We start from the raw sequence: 19,554 nt of genomic DNA, 5'->3' as shown, positions 1-19,554 counted from the left end.
TCTTTTATCTCCTCAAATCAGTCTTAAAAGTTTTAAATCTTTTTGACAAACTTGCACACTTATCTTGAAATACACAGTCAGGGGTTTGAAAAGACAGAAAGCTCAAGTACCTTTAGAGGTTGTTTAATTTCGCAGCACTTTGGCAGCTGGGACTAACCTGTTTGCAGTCTGTGTGTTATATATGATTTAACAAAAGCATTCCACAAGCATTAGTAGTACGATAAGAGATTTGACCCATTCACTGACTTCAGAATCAAAGTGAACTCCAAAACAATGGCTGTTTCCTATTGGTCAATGATATTTGGAAAATATGTAGAATGCAAATGCATAGCACAGATGCAGAAGACTGATATTTCCAGTGGGAACAGTTTAGCAAATGTAAGAGGCTTATCTCACTTGAGAAATTGAAAAGAACTGCACACTTTGACTGGGAAATGGGAGAACATTTTGTGTCGGTATATTTACAAGCAAGTTCAACTATTTCACATGAAGGCAGTTGTCTGCACAATTTGATGTTAACAATGTACAGAAGTGTGTGTCCTTAAATGCTATATTTTCCCCGGTCTAGTTGACCTGAATTAGCACAAAGTAACCTCAGATGCCATTTGCCTGAAATTTGATAAGATGACATAGCTTTCACTGCATCTTAAATCAAGGTAGAGGGGCATGATAAAAACCAGACTTGAAATTACCATGCCATGTAATGGATCATTTAAGCTTCAGTCGTTTAAGGACTCCAGATCTGTTGTAGTAGTATTGTGAATGGCATCTTAAATGGGCCATCACTAATAAGTGTTTGACATGGAATTCAGTTTTCAAATTGCATGGCTGCATTCCCCTACTAGCCTCCGTCAGAGACCACGGTGGGACACTACAGCGTATGTTTTATATATTTTGGGAGATGTTTTGGCAATTAACAAAACAGAAGCACTGGTACCTTTTGTTTGATTAGACAGAAGAGAGTAAATAGGAGCAGTAATGCTCCGAAGATGGAGGCGATGATGAAGCCAAGCTTGTATAGGTCTCTCAGTGGTCTCCTCTGAGAGGCCTTCTCTGACCACGTTACATAACTGTCTGTAGAAGATTACACACAATCTGTGACCTCTGAGGATCCAAGAAACACCACAGAGCCCCTCAAAAGATTGATGGTCCCACCTGTGCAGCCTTCTGTGGAGGATGCTTTTGGTTGTTCTGTGCTTGAGCCAAACTCCTTTGAGTATTCATACTGGCAATTCCAGTCCAATGGTGCGTCACTTGTCGTTACCAGCTCCAAATAGAGAGACAGCACTCCCAAAGCTCTCTGCAGCGCCTCTGTAGGGGATCCCCTGTAAAGTACTTCAAAACTCTCTGGCTTGTCCTGTAATCGGATCACAATAAAAGCGTAGGTTCTCTCAGTTTCCATTTAAACATTTTGAGATCAATGTTCTCGTGTAAAGTTGTCAAACTCGCACCCCACTGCCTTGCTTTGTCATTTTGTGTGAGCCGAGTAAATCAGATGGCTGCATTTACTTAATGCTTTTTCATGAAGATACCATTTAAATTTCTGCAATCCACAACGGTTCATTATAGATTTATATTTTTTTTCCCTTTGGATTTTTTTCACAGATAAATAATTAAAATTACAGATTTTTCTTTGCTTCTTTTCTTCTTGTTTTCAAACAATTAATAAAGAGAATAATTATAGTTTTAACATTTTGTTTTAAATGTAAAGATATTAGCGGCCTGGCGAATGTCAGGGGTTTGATCCCAAATAGGTCCTCACTGTGTGGAGTTCGCATGTTCTCTCTGAGCTAGCGTGGGTTTTCTCCGGGTACTCTGGTTTCCTCCCACATCCAAAAACATGACTGATTGAATACTCTAAATTGCTCCTTGGTAGGAGTGTGTGTTAATGTTTGTCGTTTGTCTCCTTGAGCCTTGCGACTGTCTGGCCACTGATTCATGTTGTCCCCCACCTGGAGCCCGTGTTGGCTGGTATAGGCGTCAGAACCACCAGTGACCCTTGTGAGGATAAGCGGTTGCAAAAATGAATGAATGTAAAGAAATCAAAAATAGAAAAAAGCAAATCTACTGCTCTTGGTGCCTCAACATCAGCAGGGACAGCTATCACCCTAGTTCTTATTAGTTTGAGCTTCTTCACTCTGGACGGAGATCCAGGTGTCTCAACGTGAGGACAAAAAGACTGAGCAATGTTTTTTTCCTGATAGCTGTAACCTCCTATAACTCACACCCGACAGCCATAACATATTACTTACTATATGTTTTTTGCTACCGACTCCAACTCTGGGCAATATATATTTTATGTATCTTCTCTCTTTATATATTTTTCCTATTTAAAATTTTACTACTTGAACTCTACGATTAATTTTATTTGGACTTAACCCTTAATCGCATTGTATAAGAGTCATTCATTACAACCCTGATTATTATTAGATTCACTTGAGAATTGAATGTAGGGCCCCCGCCTTTTAACAATCGACTATCATAGTTTTTCATTCATCCAATAGTCGTTAGGTGTCGAATGGTTCATTATATAATCAGAACAGGGCTAGTTGACAGACGTAATGATCCTCAAAAAATAATCATGTAGCCCGCGCAACAGTAAGTTTGACACCAGTATGCCAAAAACCAACTCCCTTTGATTTCCATTCAAATAAAATGAACAAACACTCACCTCAACCTCCTCGTTGATCTGAGGAACACATTTCTGGGAGTAGATGTTGAGGATGAGGGCCCTCAAAGACTGAATATAAGTATAGTTGACCGAACCCCTGTTATATTTAAAGTGGGTGGTGAGGAGCTCCAATATCCAGGGTAAGGCAGCTTTCACAAAGCAGCACTTGCTCTACAAGTGGGAAATCAGAGTGTGCACTTATGAGGATAGGATATAAAGGCATGGCCATATTCAAAGAATAATAGTTAAAATGTATCTTATTTGTATGAAAATGAGTGTTAAGATTATCTTCAACCAAACCATCAAAATGGAACTTACCAAAGATTTCTGTTCGATGAATTTGTAGGTTATCGAACACCCGCTTCTCAATTGGTTATCCATCTGTAGAGATGGTATGGAGAGAGAATCAAGTATTTTTTTAATAATTCTATCACTGTTTAAGGTACCCACAACCTGCAACCAGTATGAACTGTTAGACTCCCCTTGTGAGGCAACAACCTCATCTTTTTCTACATTTGAAGATTAGATTAACAGAACCATAAGGAGACATGTTGGACCATTCCTTTACGAAATTGTTACATTTCAGCAATATTACGAATATGGCTGGTGCCATTAATAGTCTCGGTCAAGCCTGTTCTGGACTAAGCTTTCTATTTTCCTTTATGTAAATAAAATACAAAGTCTTGAGCTTCATTAGTCCGTGGAAAGACAAATTGTTTATAAATGGCGAAACCTAAAAATTAGTTCATTTCTTTTAAGGAGTGGCAGGCCTGTAAAGATGACTGCAAAAGCACAGCACAGAATGCCCAGTCATGTAACAAAAAGAAAATAAATGAAAAAAAAAGATTGCTGGCTGGAGACTTAGAGAAATCACTGGCACAATAATATCTGTGTTGAGAAATCAACTTTATGTCTAAAGTTAAACATGAGGAGAGAATACCAAAAGGAAAGCCGTTGCTGTCTAAGAGAACATCTGAAGTTATCCAAAGAATGCTTGGATGGCCCATGACATAAATAATAAAATATTACCATGTGAACTGATGAAATGTAAAGTTGAACATTATCTGTGAAGGAAACGTGATTTACTGTAACTGTGAAGCATTATGCATGTAGCTTCATGCTATTGATGTGTTTTGCTATCTCAGTGCCTGGAAAGTTTGCGGTCATTGAGGCTAAAAAAAAAAGAAAATCCCAAGTACACCAATATACATATCCATGAGCAATGTAACTCGTCAACAATCCAAAATTCAAATACGTGTTCGGCGGTTGTTCTGAAAAGGTTTCTAGATAATGTGGCAGGAATTCAATATATCGATTTATCACTAGACGTCCTAGGATTCTTGCTGAATTGCAACAGTTTTGGAAGGAAAAATGGTTCAACCTTCATCTTGATGTTTAGCTTATTTTCTGTGACAGGAACTGTTCAGTTGAGGTTAATATTGCGGGTCACTGCGGCCTGGTTGAACGCTTTAATGGCTTCATAGTGTTAAAAACCTCATATCAGCATATTAAAAGCAGAACTGTGGTGTGTCACCACACGTTACAGTACGTTACTATTGCCTGCGAGACATATTTCCAGGATTGGGCGTGGAGGGACTCATTCATTCATTCATTTTCTGAACCGCAAATCCTCACTTAAGCTCGTGGGAAACGTGGGAGGAAACTGGAGTACCTGGAGAAAACCCACGTAATCCCGGGAAGAACATGCAAACTCCACACAATGGTAACCCTCGAACCCAGACCTATGAGGCCAATCTGCTAACCACAGGTCCACTGGGACGCCCTGTGAAGGGGCCTATAAATGGTAAAAAAAAAAAACCTTCGAATTAGAGCAAGGAGGTCAGACTCGAGTTGGTTCGCGGGCCGCTTTGACGTCAACTTGATTTCACGTGGGCCAGACCATTTTAGATATAATATTTAGATTTTTTTTTAAATAAATGGATTATAAGAACTGGATTAAAAGACCTGAATATTCATTTTTTTATAGATTTAAAATAATGTTTATTTTAGCTTTTTTAAAATATATTTTTAGATTTGAAAAAAATATTTTTGAACTAAAAACAAAGAAATGATTAAAAAAATTACAATTATTGATTTAAAAGGGGGAAAATCAGGAAATGTAATATACATCGATGATCAATACTAATTTGATCCTAAAACAGAAAGTCGGCACTCATGATTTACTTCCCCAAACCAGATAAAAAGATGCGGCGGGCCAGATTTGGCCCCCGGGCCACCACTTTGACACGTGAATTAGAGCAAAAGGTTTACTTCTATTGTTGCTATTTCTTCATTGCATTAGATTATATGTCTTGTTTTTAGTCAAAAAGAATCTATTCAAACAGCCAGTTTTACTGTCTTAATAGTACTTAGTTGTAATTTCTGTTTTATTATTATAATTTTCGTTTAAATAGCATTATAAATCATCATATGGGCCACAGAAGGTGCTGGAGCCTATCCCAGCTAACTATGAGCCCCAGGTGGTGGACTGAATCAGTGGCCAGCCAATCACAGAGCACAAGAAGACGGACAATTATTCATGCTTACACTATTACCCAGGGACAATGTACAATGTTCAACCAGCCTACCCTTTATGTTATTGTAATGCGGGAGGAAACCAGAGAAAACCCATTTAAGCCTGGGGAGAAAATGCAAACTCTACGCAGTGAGGACCGACCTGGTATCTAACCCTTGACTGCAGAACTCATGATGCCATTTTCTTTCAAACTGACATATTAAGGAGAAGAAAAACCTCCATTTTTTAAAAGCCCAGGGGGGCCCTGTACTCGGGGCCCTGGTATACTATAACCCCCACCCACCCACAAATTCCCCCAACATCAAAAACACCTACCAGATGTTTGAGTGTCAGCAGGTGGTCTTTAGTTATGGAGTGCCTGCATGGTCCAGGGATCTCAGCCATGGAGACCGAGAAGCTCAGGAACATAAGCACACACAGACACTTTACCTGCAACTGACACAAACAATCACATTCAATTTGCCATTTTCCAGCATATTTGCAAACATAGAAAGTGTATTTGGGACTTTCAGAATCTAAAAGTGGCCACCAGATGTGGCGGGCAGTCTATGTTTGATTCCCACTCGGTGGCAGTGTGAGTGGTTGTCTTTCTCTCTGTGTGCCCAACAACTGACTGGCGACCAGTTTAGGGTATAGTGTGCCTTTCGCCCAAAGACAGCTGGGTTAGGCTCCAGCAACCCCCGCAACCCTTTCGAGGATGGGCGGTATGGAAGATGAATGAAAAATCTACAAGGCAAGCACTTGCGTGACAATGAAAATAGGCATGTCATTCAAAAGAGGCTGTGACAAACATAACCACAAGCCTGTCAGCTCAACCACATGAAGTAATTTAACAACCGTGTAGTTCTTCAAAGTGGATCCCATGATCAGTGGAGTCCACTTTCCAGGAATGCTTAATGGGGATTTAAATATGCTCCATATCAGAACACTTCATCTCTCCTAATGAAGCCATCACTCACCAATGCAAGTGGGTTGAATTTCTTTCAATATGAAATTGCGTGTATTTGTATCAAAATTGTCAGGGCCAAAAAAAATATGATAGGCTAGAGAATGCATTTGTTATGATGATCTTCAAGTATATCAGTACTCATGATTAATTCTAGAGAGGTAAAGCAATTATTATAACACTGAATGAGAAAGGGAGAGTAATTGTGCTTGTGAGGTCTTTTTTTGTGAGCTAATGTATCTGGCATCGGTGAGGGGGTTTAATCTGCCGGAATCACCATATGGGTAATAAACACACAGTATTGTTAAATCATTTTTATAGAGTTTGGCTGGACCAGCTACCAATACTCAGGTCTACCTTATTAAATATAATGTTTTTTACAATGAGAGCACCGAGATGGGCAGTGTCCTCTACTTCCCGAGTTGGCAAAGTGGTTCACGAGTGACACTGAGATGACGAATTTGGTGCTGCGTTGGATTGAGAGTGAGAGTTCGATAAACATTCATTCATTCATTCATTTTCTGAACTGCTTTATCTTCACTTGGGCTGTGGGGGGGGGGGGGGGGGGGGTCCTAGCGCGTAACCCAGCTGACTTCAGGCCAGAGCTGGGGGGCACCCTGAATCGGTGGCCAGTTAATTGCAGGGCATGAGGAGACAGACAACCATTCATACTCCATCAGATTTTAAGAAATAAAGTAATTAAACTACTTGAAAACTTAATTCTGGCAATGGAGAGTCACATAGTTTAACTGTTTTTGTTTTTACTTTTTAGAGAGCAAGGAGTAGGAGGCTCAGTTAAAACAGCACCCAGTGAAAATCATAGGTAGCCGACAATTTATTTGATATTTAAAAGGACCAATAACACACTATGCTGTATGGTGGCAACACAAGTGGCAAAGGGGAAAATAAATTGGAAAATTTACCAATATAGATTCCAATCTGCGCTTGCAAATTTACATTATTTTAATAACAAAATGAACCTGTTTCTCCTTCGTACAAAAACCTACAAACACTGGATGTTCTGCTCAGTGGGGTTTTAATAAACTAAGTTTACAAAATGAGTTCATAAAGGCTTAGGCAGCGAATGGACTGCCCCCATTTGGGAAGACAAAATTCTTGGTTCCTACTTCATTGCACTGAAAGAGTCATCTTTGTGCTATTTTGGGCACATCTGATTACTACTAAATTCACTTACAAATTTATTTGTTGGAACTGAAGGACTGCATAGATTCGGGTATCTTTGATGCTTGAACTGGGAACTAGGAGGTTGTATCTAAAGACACAGTGAAATCCTACAAAATGTTTTGAAATACGTTCCATAGATTGAGTAACAACAAACTTTACCAACTTGCCAAACTAAGGTGATACCTGTCATGTTCTACTGCCTACGGTAACGTGTGTCTTTTCAGCAGCTGATTAAGGCAAAAAGAGGGGGCAGTATCAACACACCTGCTGTAGATTGAGGCATCCGGTATTTAAGAACACGGGCCACAACTGATGGATTGTTAGAGTATTGCGTGCCTTGCCCTTGCTTACCCCCCTGCTTGTCCAATACTTCGCTGTGGCTTCCCCGAGATTTTGAGTGTGTTTTTGTACCTTAGTTTATTCGCCGACTCGGTCATGCTTTTTTTTTGTTGTACTTTTTGATCATTGGCTCATTCGCCGATTGAGTCGTGCTGATTTTTGTTATCTCGTTTTAATAACCGCATTTTTGGCGTGCTCCCTTTGTTCAATGAATTCTAATTTTTGCGAATTGACTCCGTTCTTTGGTTGTTGTGTATCCATCTTTAATCGGCTTGCCGATTCATAACAATACATCAGAGAGTGCACTTTACTGGCAAGCTTGAAACCAGTAGAAAAAGGAAATGAACGTTGGCAAAGCGGTGCAGTGTAGAACGATCTGCAATCAGTCACTCAATACTTGAGACCAATCTCCAGGCAGAGACCAATAAAGAATGGAGCAACATTTCATATGTTCCCCTGCGTATTATAAGAGGTCACTTTCACACCCCATTACAACCTTGGCCCGTCACCAACAAACTTCATTGCACTCCATGTCACGCTTATGACTAAAGCATGCAAACTATTCAGGCAACAAAACATCAATGTGATCACTTTGACAGCTGTGGTCGAGAAGACCTTTGAATGTGTTATGCTGGAACATCTACATTAATGGTTTCCTTGCAATGCTTAACGGCTCCCTGTATTCATGTATTATGTCCTGAATATACTTTTATGGTGGCCCAAGGATCAAGTATTTCGCGAGTCAGCCTCACAATGTTCTCTGCGTACTCCAGTTTCCTCCCTCATGCCCAAAACATGCATGCTAGGCTGTTTGAGCACTTTTAATTGGCCCTAGGTAGTATGAGCATGGGCCATAGTTGGCTGTGATAGGGTTCAGCACCCCCCACAACCCTTGTGAGGATACGTGGTAAGGAAAATGAATACTTATACTTTTTGTTTCACTATAAAAAAGTTTTACTAGTTATTCTAGATCTACACATTTAAACATTTTACATTAAACTTATCATTTTTATGTTCCTAACTCATTTGATTAATTTAATATTGTGAACCTGATCAAATTAATTGAATTAATTAGCATTTGCAAATTTAGTGGTCATGCTTAAATGAAATTAAGTATTGAATTCAATTGAAAATTAAATTAAATTGAATTTGAAATGATAAACAGGAATTCAGCCCCAGCCTTACTCTTAATGCCTTGAAAAGGGCATACTGGTGAGCTGGATGTTTTGTCACAGATGTCAACAACCCATGTTGTCTTTTTGGTAGCTTGAGTTCGATTCACAGGCAACTCAATTAAAACTCTTTTAAAATTACTAAAACGGAAGACCAGTTTTGTGAAAATGTTGAGTTCAAAAATGTATGTAACTGAAGACCACTTTGCCTAAAATCTCCTCTCATATCATTATCTAAACCACTTTCTCACTATCTCAGCTGACTTCGAGCCAGAGGCAGGAGACAGCCTGAATTGGTGGCCAGCCAATCGCAACGCACAAGGAGACAAACAACCATTCACGCTCACATTCATACCTAGGGGCAATTTAGAATGTCCAATCAACCATGCATGCATGTCTTTGGAATGTGGGAGGAAATCAGAGTACCCGAAGGAAACCCACGCACTCCCATGGAGAACATGCAAACTCCACACAGGTGAAACGACCTGGATTTGAACCCAGGATCTCAGAGCTGTGAGGCCGCCGTTTGCCTAAAATGTTTGCTTTTAATGCATAACTAGTATTTTAGGGTGTTTTTTCAATTAAACTTAAAAATTTGACTTGTTGCCAAGATATATATTTTTTCACAGTTTATCTATTTGTTTGCTAAACTACAGTGACTCAAGATATCAGAATTGTATTCAATGCGTGTGTATTTGAAATGTATTTAATTTTTATTTTACAAGCCATTAATGATTGATTGATTGCTGGGTGTGTATCTTTTCTGGAGCATGTTTGGGTTTCTTGGTGATGCCCCTGGCTGGTCCGCAAACGAGGAGTTGATGGAGATATCAAAAGAGTACATTGTTCTGGTTGAACTAGGGTAAGTTTCGTTCATACAGAAATCCAGTGTCCCATATTTCTCTACAGAGTTGGAAGAGTAAAATATAATTCTTCCAATCAAACTTCATTTAATTTTCAAATCTAATAACTTTTCTTGGACCGGCAAATTGGCCAATAAAATGAAAGGTTGCCTCCAAACCTCTAGAGGTCTCTCTCTCTAGGTTAAAGTTACATGTTTATAAATAGCGCTTCTCTGTGAATACGATTTAGCCTAGTTAAACGATTTACCAGAGAAGTAACCTTGTAAAAATAATAATTGCCAAATAACTCCGCTCAGAGACCATAATTGGCAGAAGATTCTTATCTTTATTAAATATAACAGTTATTCATTGTGGTGGTTGCCTTTACATACGCTATGGCCTGTTTACATTGGCTATTACGTCTGGGTGACGTTGAGCGAAAGAAAACTTTAATTCTTTAGGCAGGCGGGGTTTAATGAAAATAACAAGGACTTAGAATTAAATAACAAAATCTAACCTGACGGGAAGACATGGGCAAACAAGGAACATGGCATGTTAACATGGCATAGAATAAACAAAGCAGATGATTACAAAATTATGAAGTACACGCAGTTGCTTACTAGAGGATGGCAAGCCCAGAGGGTCACAATAGGCAAAAAGCAAACAAACAAACCAAAACCCCAACTAACTCTAACATTACCATTGTAATGACATCTATACAATGCCATCCATAAATCATGTTCACTTGATAACATAATATGCGGCAGGAAAAAACATTGCTTAGTTGCATTTCCTTGAAAAAAAACACTGCTTAGTTACATTTGCTTGAAAAAAACACTGATTACTTACATTTCCTTGATTAACTCATTGATTAGGGACATCTAAATCCATGCACTGGGTACGAGTAAATGTGGCTGTGTTTGAAAACTTGTATATGTGATTGACCACAAAAATGCGGGAAACTACATTATTTGCCTTGCTTTCAATATTTTTATGACTAAAGTGATTCAAAGTGCACAACTATGTAAGCGAACCCCACCTTTTATGACTCATTCACAATTGGTCTACTGCTTGTGGCGAGTTGTTTGTTGAAGTTTGTTGATATCTTTGTTCAACAAAACCCTATGTAAGAAAGTACAAAAATGACTCATGAATGAACTCATGCAACCATGATAAATATGTATATGCTTTCCGACATCATTCTATAATGAGCAGATTTTGGGGTGGCTTAAATGACGACCACATGCCAAATGTTGACACTTACTCTGATGAGGAGTGGGAGAACACAAATTCATCAACTGTTTGGATGAACTAAGATCCTCTTACAGAAAAAACCACTCATTCATTAATTCTCAACATCGCTTGCTAAGGTTGTTGGGTCCTGGAGCCTATCCCATCTGACTTCAGGCGATAAAAAAAAATGCACCCAAGACCAAGGGTCGGCAACTAGAGTTTCTGGAGCTACTTGTGGCTCTTTAGCCCCAGTGGCTCCCTAGAGCTTTTTCAAAAAAAAAAAAAAATGGGGAAGATAAATATATTTTTATTTTAATATGGTTTCTGTAGGAGGAAAAATATGACCTTAACATTCTTAATGTTTCCAATGCAGCAAGAATGTGTTGAATCCATATTAAATTTAAACATTTCTGTCAATGTAGTTTTGCATCAGATCCTATGATATGTTTTAATCAGCTGTGCATGATGCAAGGGAGGTGGGTGATGTAAACAAACAGGAGACTATGAGATGGACCATGCATTCCAAGGGGAAGAGAGAGGGAAAGCTTAAAACAAAACATTACAACGTAACAACAAACAGTTTGGAAGGAATCCCTGAATGTTCACTTTGTAGTGTGAAGTTGTCAAATAACAAAAAGAGTTATGTGGAAAACATTTCCAGGTAAGGCATGCTACATTGGCAGCAGAGTACCCAGCATTGAAAGAGAGAGAAAGTGTGACTGAATTACTTTTGGAGAAATTAGAGAAGCATAAAGATAGATACATAAAGTGGAATGCTCTTCTCTACAGAATGCACCACAGGTAAAATAAATGTTTAATCATGAATGCTCCTGATGTATTTGTAGCCATCGCAGTCATTGTTATGGCATTCTAATGTAGATACATACAGTACACGTTTCCTTCATTATAAGGGCTTTATAAGGCTTTACATTTTTTGCAGGTCCAGACATATTTGGTTCTCTTTTTGCCGAATTTGGCTCTTTCAATATTTTGGGTTACCGACCCCTGCACCAGGCTGATCGGCAGTCATCCTTAGGGCCCACACAAAGACAGACAATCATTTGCACTCACAATCATGATGCGAATGATTGGGAATCAATACCATGTTGCCTGCACTGATGCCAGGTGAAAGAACCACTGGACTATAAGGTGCCTTTCTAAGTGAACAGTCATAGTTATCTGTGTGAAAAAATAACCAAAATCGAGGTTTACGTCGCACTATTGAAATGACAAAATGGGTCACAAAATCAGTTCCACAGAATTTAATTACTGTTACAGATTTTGTAAAGTTTTGACTACAGTGTTCCCTCGCTTATCGCGGTTAATGCGGACCGGGACCACCCGCGATAAATGCATTTCCGTGAAGTAGGGATTCCCCTTCAAAAATGCTTAATTTGAATTTAATTCCAAAAAAAAAAATTATTATTGTTATTTTTTTATTACCCCCTGTATACCGTACAGCATATAGAATACAGGTAGAGAGAGTGAAATTCATGTTATAACAAAAAAACGTAAAATATGTTGTTTAAATGTAATATTTGTATTTATTTATTTTTTACCCAAAAAATCCGCGAAGCTCTGAGTCCGCGATAGCTGAACCACGAAGTAGCGGGGGAACACTGTATTTTTCTTCTCTCTGTTGGTCGAGCCCTCTATCCGTCTTATACACAGGGTGCTGTAGCCTATTCTAACTAGGCAGCAGGCAGGGGAGACTGCATTTCTTGCCAATCAATCGCAGGGCACAAGGAGAAAAAAACATTCACCCTCACACACATACCTAGGGACAATTTCGAGTGATCAATCAGCCTATCTAAAACGTTCTTTGTGGGAGGAAAGTGGAGTATCCGCAGAAAACTCACGTAGGCACGGGGAGAACATGCAAACTCCGCACAAGAAGGTCGGAAGCTACTGTGGATTGAACAATCAACTGTTAGGCGGACGTGCAAACCACATGATTTTCTTCTCCAGATTCAAGATATATAAATTCCTCACAGCATTGATTGGCCAAGGAATGTTATTTTATCATCTGCAGCCAGTGATGATCAAGTGGGGCATGTTATAGTAAATAGACACGATGAATCGATCTGTCTTGACCTCCGTGGCCGAGGCTCCACCAAACCCCTGAGACCGACTCACCGAACCCGGATTCGATCGAGCCTAGGTTAAAAACACTGCATTAACTCCATTTGTGGTCCATAGAGGACATTCAGAGCTTTCCAATGATACCAAATTCTTTTGCAGTATTCCAATTACTTCACATAGATTGGGGAATTTTCAAATGAATGCGATTAGACAACCCTAGTAGTCAGGAGATTAATCACTTCGCCAACAGGAACCACGGGGGAACAGTTAAAGTGGACCCTTCTTTTCATGGTCCTGCATATGCGTTCTCTGATTCCGTGTGATATGCAAAAAGACACTATTTCTCCTTGAGTATATAAAATATTAAGAAGCAAAACAAGAATATAGTCAATAACAGAAATGAAATATCTAGTGAGATTAATTTATAACAAAAGAACAAAGAAAGTTGCTCTTTAAATTGGATGGGTTGAATTAGGAAGGCTTAAAAAACTCATTTGTAAGCCAAACAAAACACACGAGACTCTTTGTGGTGACTGCTAATGGGACGAGTCAATATTCAACATTAACTACAACACATCAACTGTAAATCTCCCTCATACACATTTTTGCCCGTTTTTTTTATTTTTTACACCACATGTCCTTTTGTTTCAAGATGCTTACTTGGTAATTGCCTCAAGTCGTAGCAACTCTATTTGAGCATTGATCAGAAAATAACTTGCAAGAGACCAGAAGAGGCATTGTCACTGGTTCTTGGAAGTGAAAATGCTTAACCAAGCCATTATTGTTTATGAAAAGAAAGAAAAATTGTGTTTGTGACTTCCCCAGTGGACAGAGTAAGTAAGTGAACCCCACAGTCATGTTGTTAGATAATTAACAAATAAAAATTCCAATCATTTTATAGTCTTTGCTAAACCAAGTTCGAAGCCAGGAAGTTTCTCTTTACTGGTCAGTAAGAGGGGGATATTAAATGATTTTGTTGAATTAAGACATAGTATCTTTGTAGTTTAATTTTCATAAGCAGTACATTTACAGTTAATGGCAATGGTCTGGCATCATGTGATGTGTTTTTGCTTGCATGGGTCCTGGCTGGCTGAGCCCTTCTCCAAAGTTATTTCTGTCTATTTTTCTGAAAATTCCATCTTCGAATGAGCCATTCATTTATCCTCTGTACCTCGCATCCTCACAAGGGTTGCACATGTGGCTAGAGCCTATCCCAGAGGACTTTGGGTGAAAGGCAAACTACACCCTGGACTGGTCGCCAGTCAGCGCTAGGTCACACAGAGAGCCATTTGCAATCGTACCACAACTAAGCAGGAATCGATCCCACGATTGCACACATGGAAATCCAGCGAGTGAAACCCTACACCAAGGGTGTGCAAACTTTTTTGCTCCAAGATCTACTTTTCAAGAAGTTAACATTCGATCTATCTTTTTTACAGGCCACTGACGAAGAAGCTCCGCAATTATGTAATAATATACCTCGCATTAGACTCTATCAACATGTACGGTAGCGGCAGGGACGGGGGTGAACATCCTCTCTTGATTCATGCTGAAGCTTATTGCGCACGTGCCAAATTCACAAGAGCCTAGCTAAGGAAATTGACAGAGGCGAGGGGATTAAAAAGTTATTGTTGTGCGATCTACCAATAGTAACTACTCTACCGGTAGATCGCAATCTACATAATGGGCACCTGCGCCCTACACCATCAGGTGTTATCTTCTAATCATACCATATAAAGAAAAAATAATAAAGTAATCAATGTGCAGGACCTCATCTTTCCATCTTGTGGTTACGTTCATTCATTCAATGAAAGCATTTGTTTATAGAGATTAGACAATGAAAATATGGCAGCTCCACCTTAAAGTTCTGAAATCGTGGGTTCATATATATATATATATATATATATATATATATATATATATATATATATATATATATATATATATATATATATATATATATATATATATATATATATATATATATATATATATATATATATATATATATATATATATATATATATATATATATATATATATATATATATATATATATATATATATATATATATATATATATATATATATATATATATATATATATATATATATATATATATATATATATATATATATATATATATATATATATATATATATATATATATATATATATATATATATATATATATATATATATATATATATATATATATACATATACATATATATGGCCTTTGCAACATTTTCCTATGCCACATTCTTGCAATTCCCTTCAGGTTTGTCTAACATAACAGTAGTCGTTGTTCAAAAGGAAAACACTATAAAAGGATGCCCGCTGAACCTAGCAGCAATAACAAAACAAAAAGATTTAGTATACCTTAGAAAGTGCACAATTCTTTATGGTAGGCCCAAACAAAAATCCCCAAGCCGCAAGTTTGCTTTTTTTTCGGAAAAAACCCTATATTTCTTTTCTACTTGTGTGGCCCTCCTCATTTAGCTTATATGGTGTATATTTGTTAACTTTTTTTATTTTATTTAGAATTTTAAATAATTTTAGAAAAGAGTTTTGAAAGTTACTTTCAAATATTTTTGCAACATGTTTTTCCCCAAAAAATTCCAAGTAAGAAAATTAACAACCACAGTGGCGGCCCGGTGAATGAGTGGTTAGCGCGTTGGCCTCACAGCTCTAGGGTCCTGGGTTCAATTCAAGGTCGGTCCACCTGTGTGGAGTTTGCATGTTCTCCCCGGGCCCACGTGAGTTTCTTCCGGGTACTCCGGTTTCCTCCCACATTCCAAAAACATGCATGGTAGGCTGATTGGAAACTCTGAATTGTCCTTAGGTATGGGTGTGAGCGTGCATGGTTGCCCGTCTCCTTGTGCCCTGCGATCGGCTGGCCAACGATTCAAGGTGTCCCCTGCCTCTCGTCCGGAGTCAGTTGGGATAGGCTCAAGCACCCCCCACGACCCTAATGAGGGTGAAGCTGTTCCGAAAATGAATGGTACTTCAAGAGGAACTGTAGAATTTCATTACAACAGAGATCAGCTCTAAGCACCTTTTTGTTTGCCAGGATGATAGATAGTCTGACAGATGAGGTCAGACTTAGAATATGATGTTTTTAGACAATATTGTGATCTGCAGTGAGACCAGGGGGCATGTAGAAAAGTGCTTAGAGAAGTGGCCATCTGTTTAAAAAATAGACGAGCAGGAGTAAAACTGGACATGTATGTAAATGTAAAGATCCCATTGGGACCAGTGGAGTTATAAGGGGTATATGTAAAGAAGGTAGAGGACTTCAAGTACTTAGGGTCAACAGTGCAGGGTGTCAGAGAATGTGAAAAGGAAGTCAAGAACCGTGTGCAAGCAGGCTGGAACAGCTGGGGGAAAGTATCATTTGTGTTCTGTGAAAGACGAATGTCAGTAATGATGAAGGGAAACGTCTACACATAGGCGGTCCTGGATGATTTTGCACCCTGGGGAGACAACTAGTACATAGCAACCCTATGAAATCTTTATTTATTTTTTTATATTGATTACTGACTTTTTCATATCAAAGCTTTTAACACTGATATATCAACAACTTTTCAACGGTTGTAACCAGTGTTGCCAGATTGAAAAGGCCGTCTCCAGCCAAATTATACCATAAAACCCACCTAGTTCAGAAAAATCAGTCAAAATGACAACCTCGTGTTTAAGACTCATACAGCTCAAAGCATATTCTCATATAAGCATAAAAATAAGGCAACAGTGGGAGAAATATTATGGTGTTGTTATGACACTAACCTGGTGTGAAAGTGATTAACACATCAGTCTCACAGTTCTGGGGTCGAGGGTTCAATACCAGGTGCATGAGTTTTCTCTGCGTACTCTGCTTTCCTACCGTATTCCAAAAAACATGCTCGGTACGCTGGCTGAACACTCTAAATTGTCCCTGTGTATGAGTGTGAATGGTTGTCCGTCTCCTTGTGCCCTGCAATTTGTCCTTTCTATATATATTCATTCATTTTCTGAACCGCCTATTGTCACAAGGGTCCCAGGGGTTGCTGGAGCCTATCCCAACAGACATCGGGCATGAGTTGGTGGCCAGATAATATGCAAATTCCACAAAGGAGAACCAACCTGTGCCAACGCGCTAAACTGCCTGTGTAACTTGTAGTAGAGTTGAATTTTACATGTAACTGCACAAAACGGTTCTCCAACATTACCCTTAAAACCCTTTAAAAAAATGTAATAGTATACCAACTTTGTATGAAATAAGTGAGAAAGACATACAAACAGAGGGGAAAAAAGAGAAGGAAAATAATTATTGAGCCATTAAAAGGAATAAGAACGGCAAAAAAAAAATTTCCATTGGGGTCGGTCGAGCAGCGAGTTGTAGCGAAGATAAGTTGGTCGTGGGGGAGTTAAGGGGGAGGAGGCAAACGTTTGGCAGCTGAAAAAACATACACACACACGCATGTAAACACACTATTTAACATTCTGTCACATTTGGTGAAATATCGATCCAACGACGATTGCCTTTGACAACTTTTCATAATTTACCCTAAAAGGTGCAAGACATGTCATGAAACTGGGCGAAATCACCACTCATGAACACTTTTATAACAATACACCTGTTCTTTTGACTCGCACCGGGGAATAACAAAGAATAAAGTTGCATTAAGTACACTTGGAAAACCTCACAAAACAGCGTGTTAGAATTCCGTGACGAATGAGGGTCGAAGGCTCACGAAAAGCATCATGGAGACGCAACTCCCACATACCCAATGGGAGGCTAGCGAGGTGTCAGTAGAAAACCAAAGGGAGATGAAGTCTATTATCATGCCAATTTCAAACTAAAACACATTCAAGGAATGTTTGAATTTTGAGAGTTTTTGTAACTTGAATTTCTTCCATATCAAGAGGTAAAATGTTTCCATTAAGGCGGTTCATAACCTGAATATTTTGTATGAAGAGACGTTTGTAAGTAGAGGTACCTCTGTAGATCTATTAGGGAAGGCTTAAGTTGCAGATTTTTTTTCTTCCATACCGCCCAGCCTTGAAAGGGTTGCGGAGATTGCTGGAACCCAACTGTATTCAGACAAAAGGCAAACTACACCCTAGACGGGTCGCCAGCCAGTCGTAGGGCCCACAGAGAGACAAAAGACCACTCACACTGCCACCGAGTGGGAATCAAAAATCAGACAGCCCAGACCAAAGTCAGGGATAAGAACCACTGCACCATCAGTTGGCTGGTTACTGTTCATTCATTTTCAACAATACACATTTCTGCTGTTCTCCTTGTGAAATTGGATTGCCATCTGAATTGTCATCTCTCACAGTATATTTCTGAAGCACAATTCAACATATCAGTGAAAGAGACGAGTATTGCAATAAATGCAACCCCAGCTGCTTACTTATCCACTTTTCAAATTTCCCATCGCAGAAACTTATAATGTATATTTTCAAACAAATTAACCTTGTTGGTTGATGAATAAGCATTGTAGCCAAGGTTACGCAAAATGTACAGTACCCCAGACTCGAAGTAAGTGACAGAGTTAAATTTACTTGAGCGTGACCTCAAAATAAGAAAGGGGCTGTTTCGTGGTTATACAATGCCCTCTGTTAGGAAAGCAAAGTATCACATCTCCTTGTACTCAATGATGCGTCCTACTAAATGCATTTTGGCAAGTGCAACTATGAAATAGGTGCCAGATGGCCTTCATTTCACTCAACTTTATGATTAAAACATGTCGATAAGCACATGGGCCTCACACTTTCTGTTATTAAATGCTTTCCGTCATAGTTATACCTGCAGTTCACATGACCCAGGCCATTTGATTTTACATTTGCAACAACAACAATAACAGCCACCAAAGCAAATTACAATCTGAAAGAACAAAACTTGATTCATCTTGGGGCAGACTGACATCTGAGAAGGATTGGAACAAAGAAGACATGCCAAAAAAAAGCCAGTGTGTTCTGGTGAAATCATTTTCATATTTTCATTTCAGGTTTTTTTTTAAGCACAAATGTTTCATTTTCTGGGTTGCATATTCTCCCTTTTCACAACTAAGAAGTTACATCACAATAAACAGGACATTAAGGCCTCTGCAATTAATTGAAACCATTAAAAAGGCAGATAACTGCCACCAGTAAGAATTCAACCAAATAAAATAAAAGATTTGGCTTGTTTGCAGCAAGCCACATGACATTAATTTCATCCATCACATGTTTTTTAAGAGGTGGTTTTCGAAAGTCTGGACCAAGTACACAATTAAGCAAATAACATGCCACGGCAATCCATTTAGACGAAGATGGGAGAAGTTCTCACCTACCTTAGCCTTGCTCTGAATCAGGGTTGGCGCAAGGATGGTCATCTGGTATGTGTTTGACAATGGAAAACAAATCCTCTATCACACACATTGAAGCAAAGCAGATCTTCTCATATATTCAGCTTCACTCCAAAGAAAGGACTCTTGAGCTGACTCTTGAGTGTTGTACTTCATGTGTAGTTCAACTTTGAATTCACTGGCTGACGTGCTCTCTTCGCAGAGTCTAAACC

At 38.8% G+C, this 19,554-nt stretch overlaps 1 protein-coding gene across 2 annotated transcripts; it reads right to left on the bottom strand.

The window, feature by feature from the left end:
• Positions 1 to 282: 282 nt before the first annotated feature.
• On the bottom strand, positions 283 to 19,547 carry csf1b (colony stimulating factor 1b (macrophage)). 2 transcript variants are annotated; one of them, XM_077722651.1, is made up of 6 exons: positions 19,328 to 19,547; positions 5,523 to 5,642; positions 2,990 to 3,052; positions 2,672 to 2,842; positions 1,156 to 1,357; positions 283 to 1,074 (listed from the first exon to the last, which is right to left on the bottom strand). In XM_077722651.1, exons 1-6 carry the CDS (start codon positions 19,367 to 19,369, stop codon positions 914 to 916), a joined length of 759 nt encoding a protein of 252 aa, XP_077578777.1. In that variant the 5' UTR covers positions 19,370 to 19,547; the 3' UTR covers positions 283 to 913. The 2 variants fall into 2 exon arrangements, with proteins under 2 accessions (XP_077578777.1, XP_077578786.1); XM_077722660.1 differs by lacking the exon at positions 5,523 to 5,642.
• Positions 19,548 to 19,554: the final 7 nt, after the last annotated feature.

This window comes from Stigmatopora nigra, chromosome 1 (genome assembly GCF_051989575.1).
Source record: "Stigmatopora nigra isolate UIUO_SnigA chromosome 1, RoL_Snig_1.1, whole genome shotgun sequence".
Taxonomy (NCBI): Eukaryota; Metazoa; Chordata; class Actinopteri; order Syngnathiformes; family Syngnathidae; genus Stigmatopora; species Stigmatopora nigra.
This window is presented reverse-complemented; position numbering and strand designations above follow the sequence as displayed.

What these genes read in the sequence shown, in the direction of transcription:
- csf1b (XM_077722651.1), bottom strand. Translation starts at nt 19,369, where the DNA reads ATGACCATCCTTGCGCCAACCCTGATTCAGAGCAAGGCTAAG. An exon ending in TGCTGACACTCAAACATCTG is followed by an intron (nt 3,053 to 5,522) that starts GTAGGTGTTTTT and finishes CCATCTCTACAG; the next exon opens with ATGGATAACCAATTGAGAAG. An exon ending in CTCCACAGAAGGCTGCACAG is followed by an intron (nt 1,075 to 1,155) that starts GTGGGACCATCA and finishes AATCTTCTACAG; the next exon opens with ACAGTTATGTAACGTGGTCA.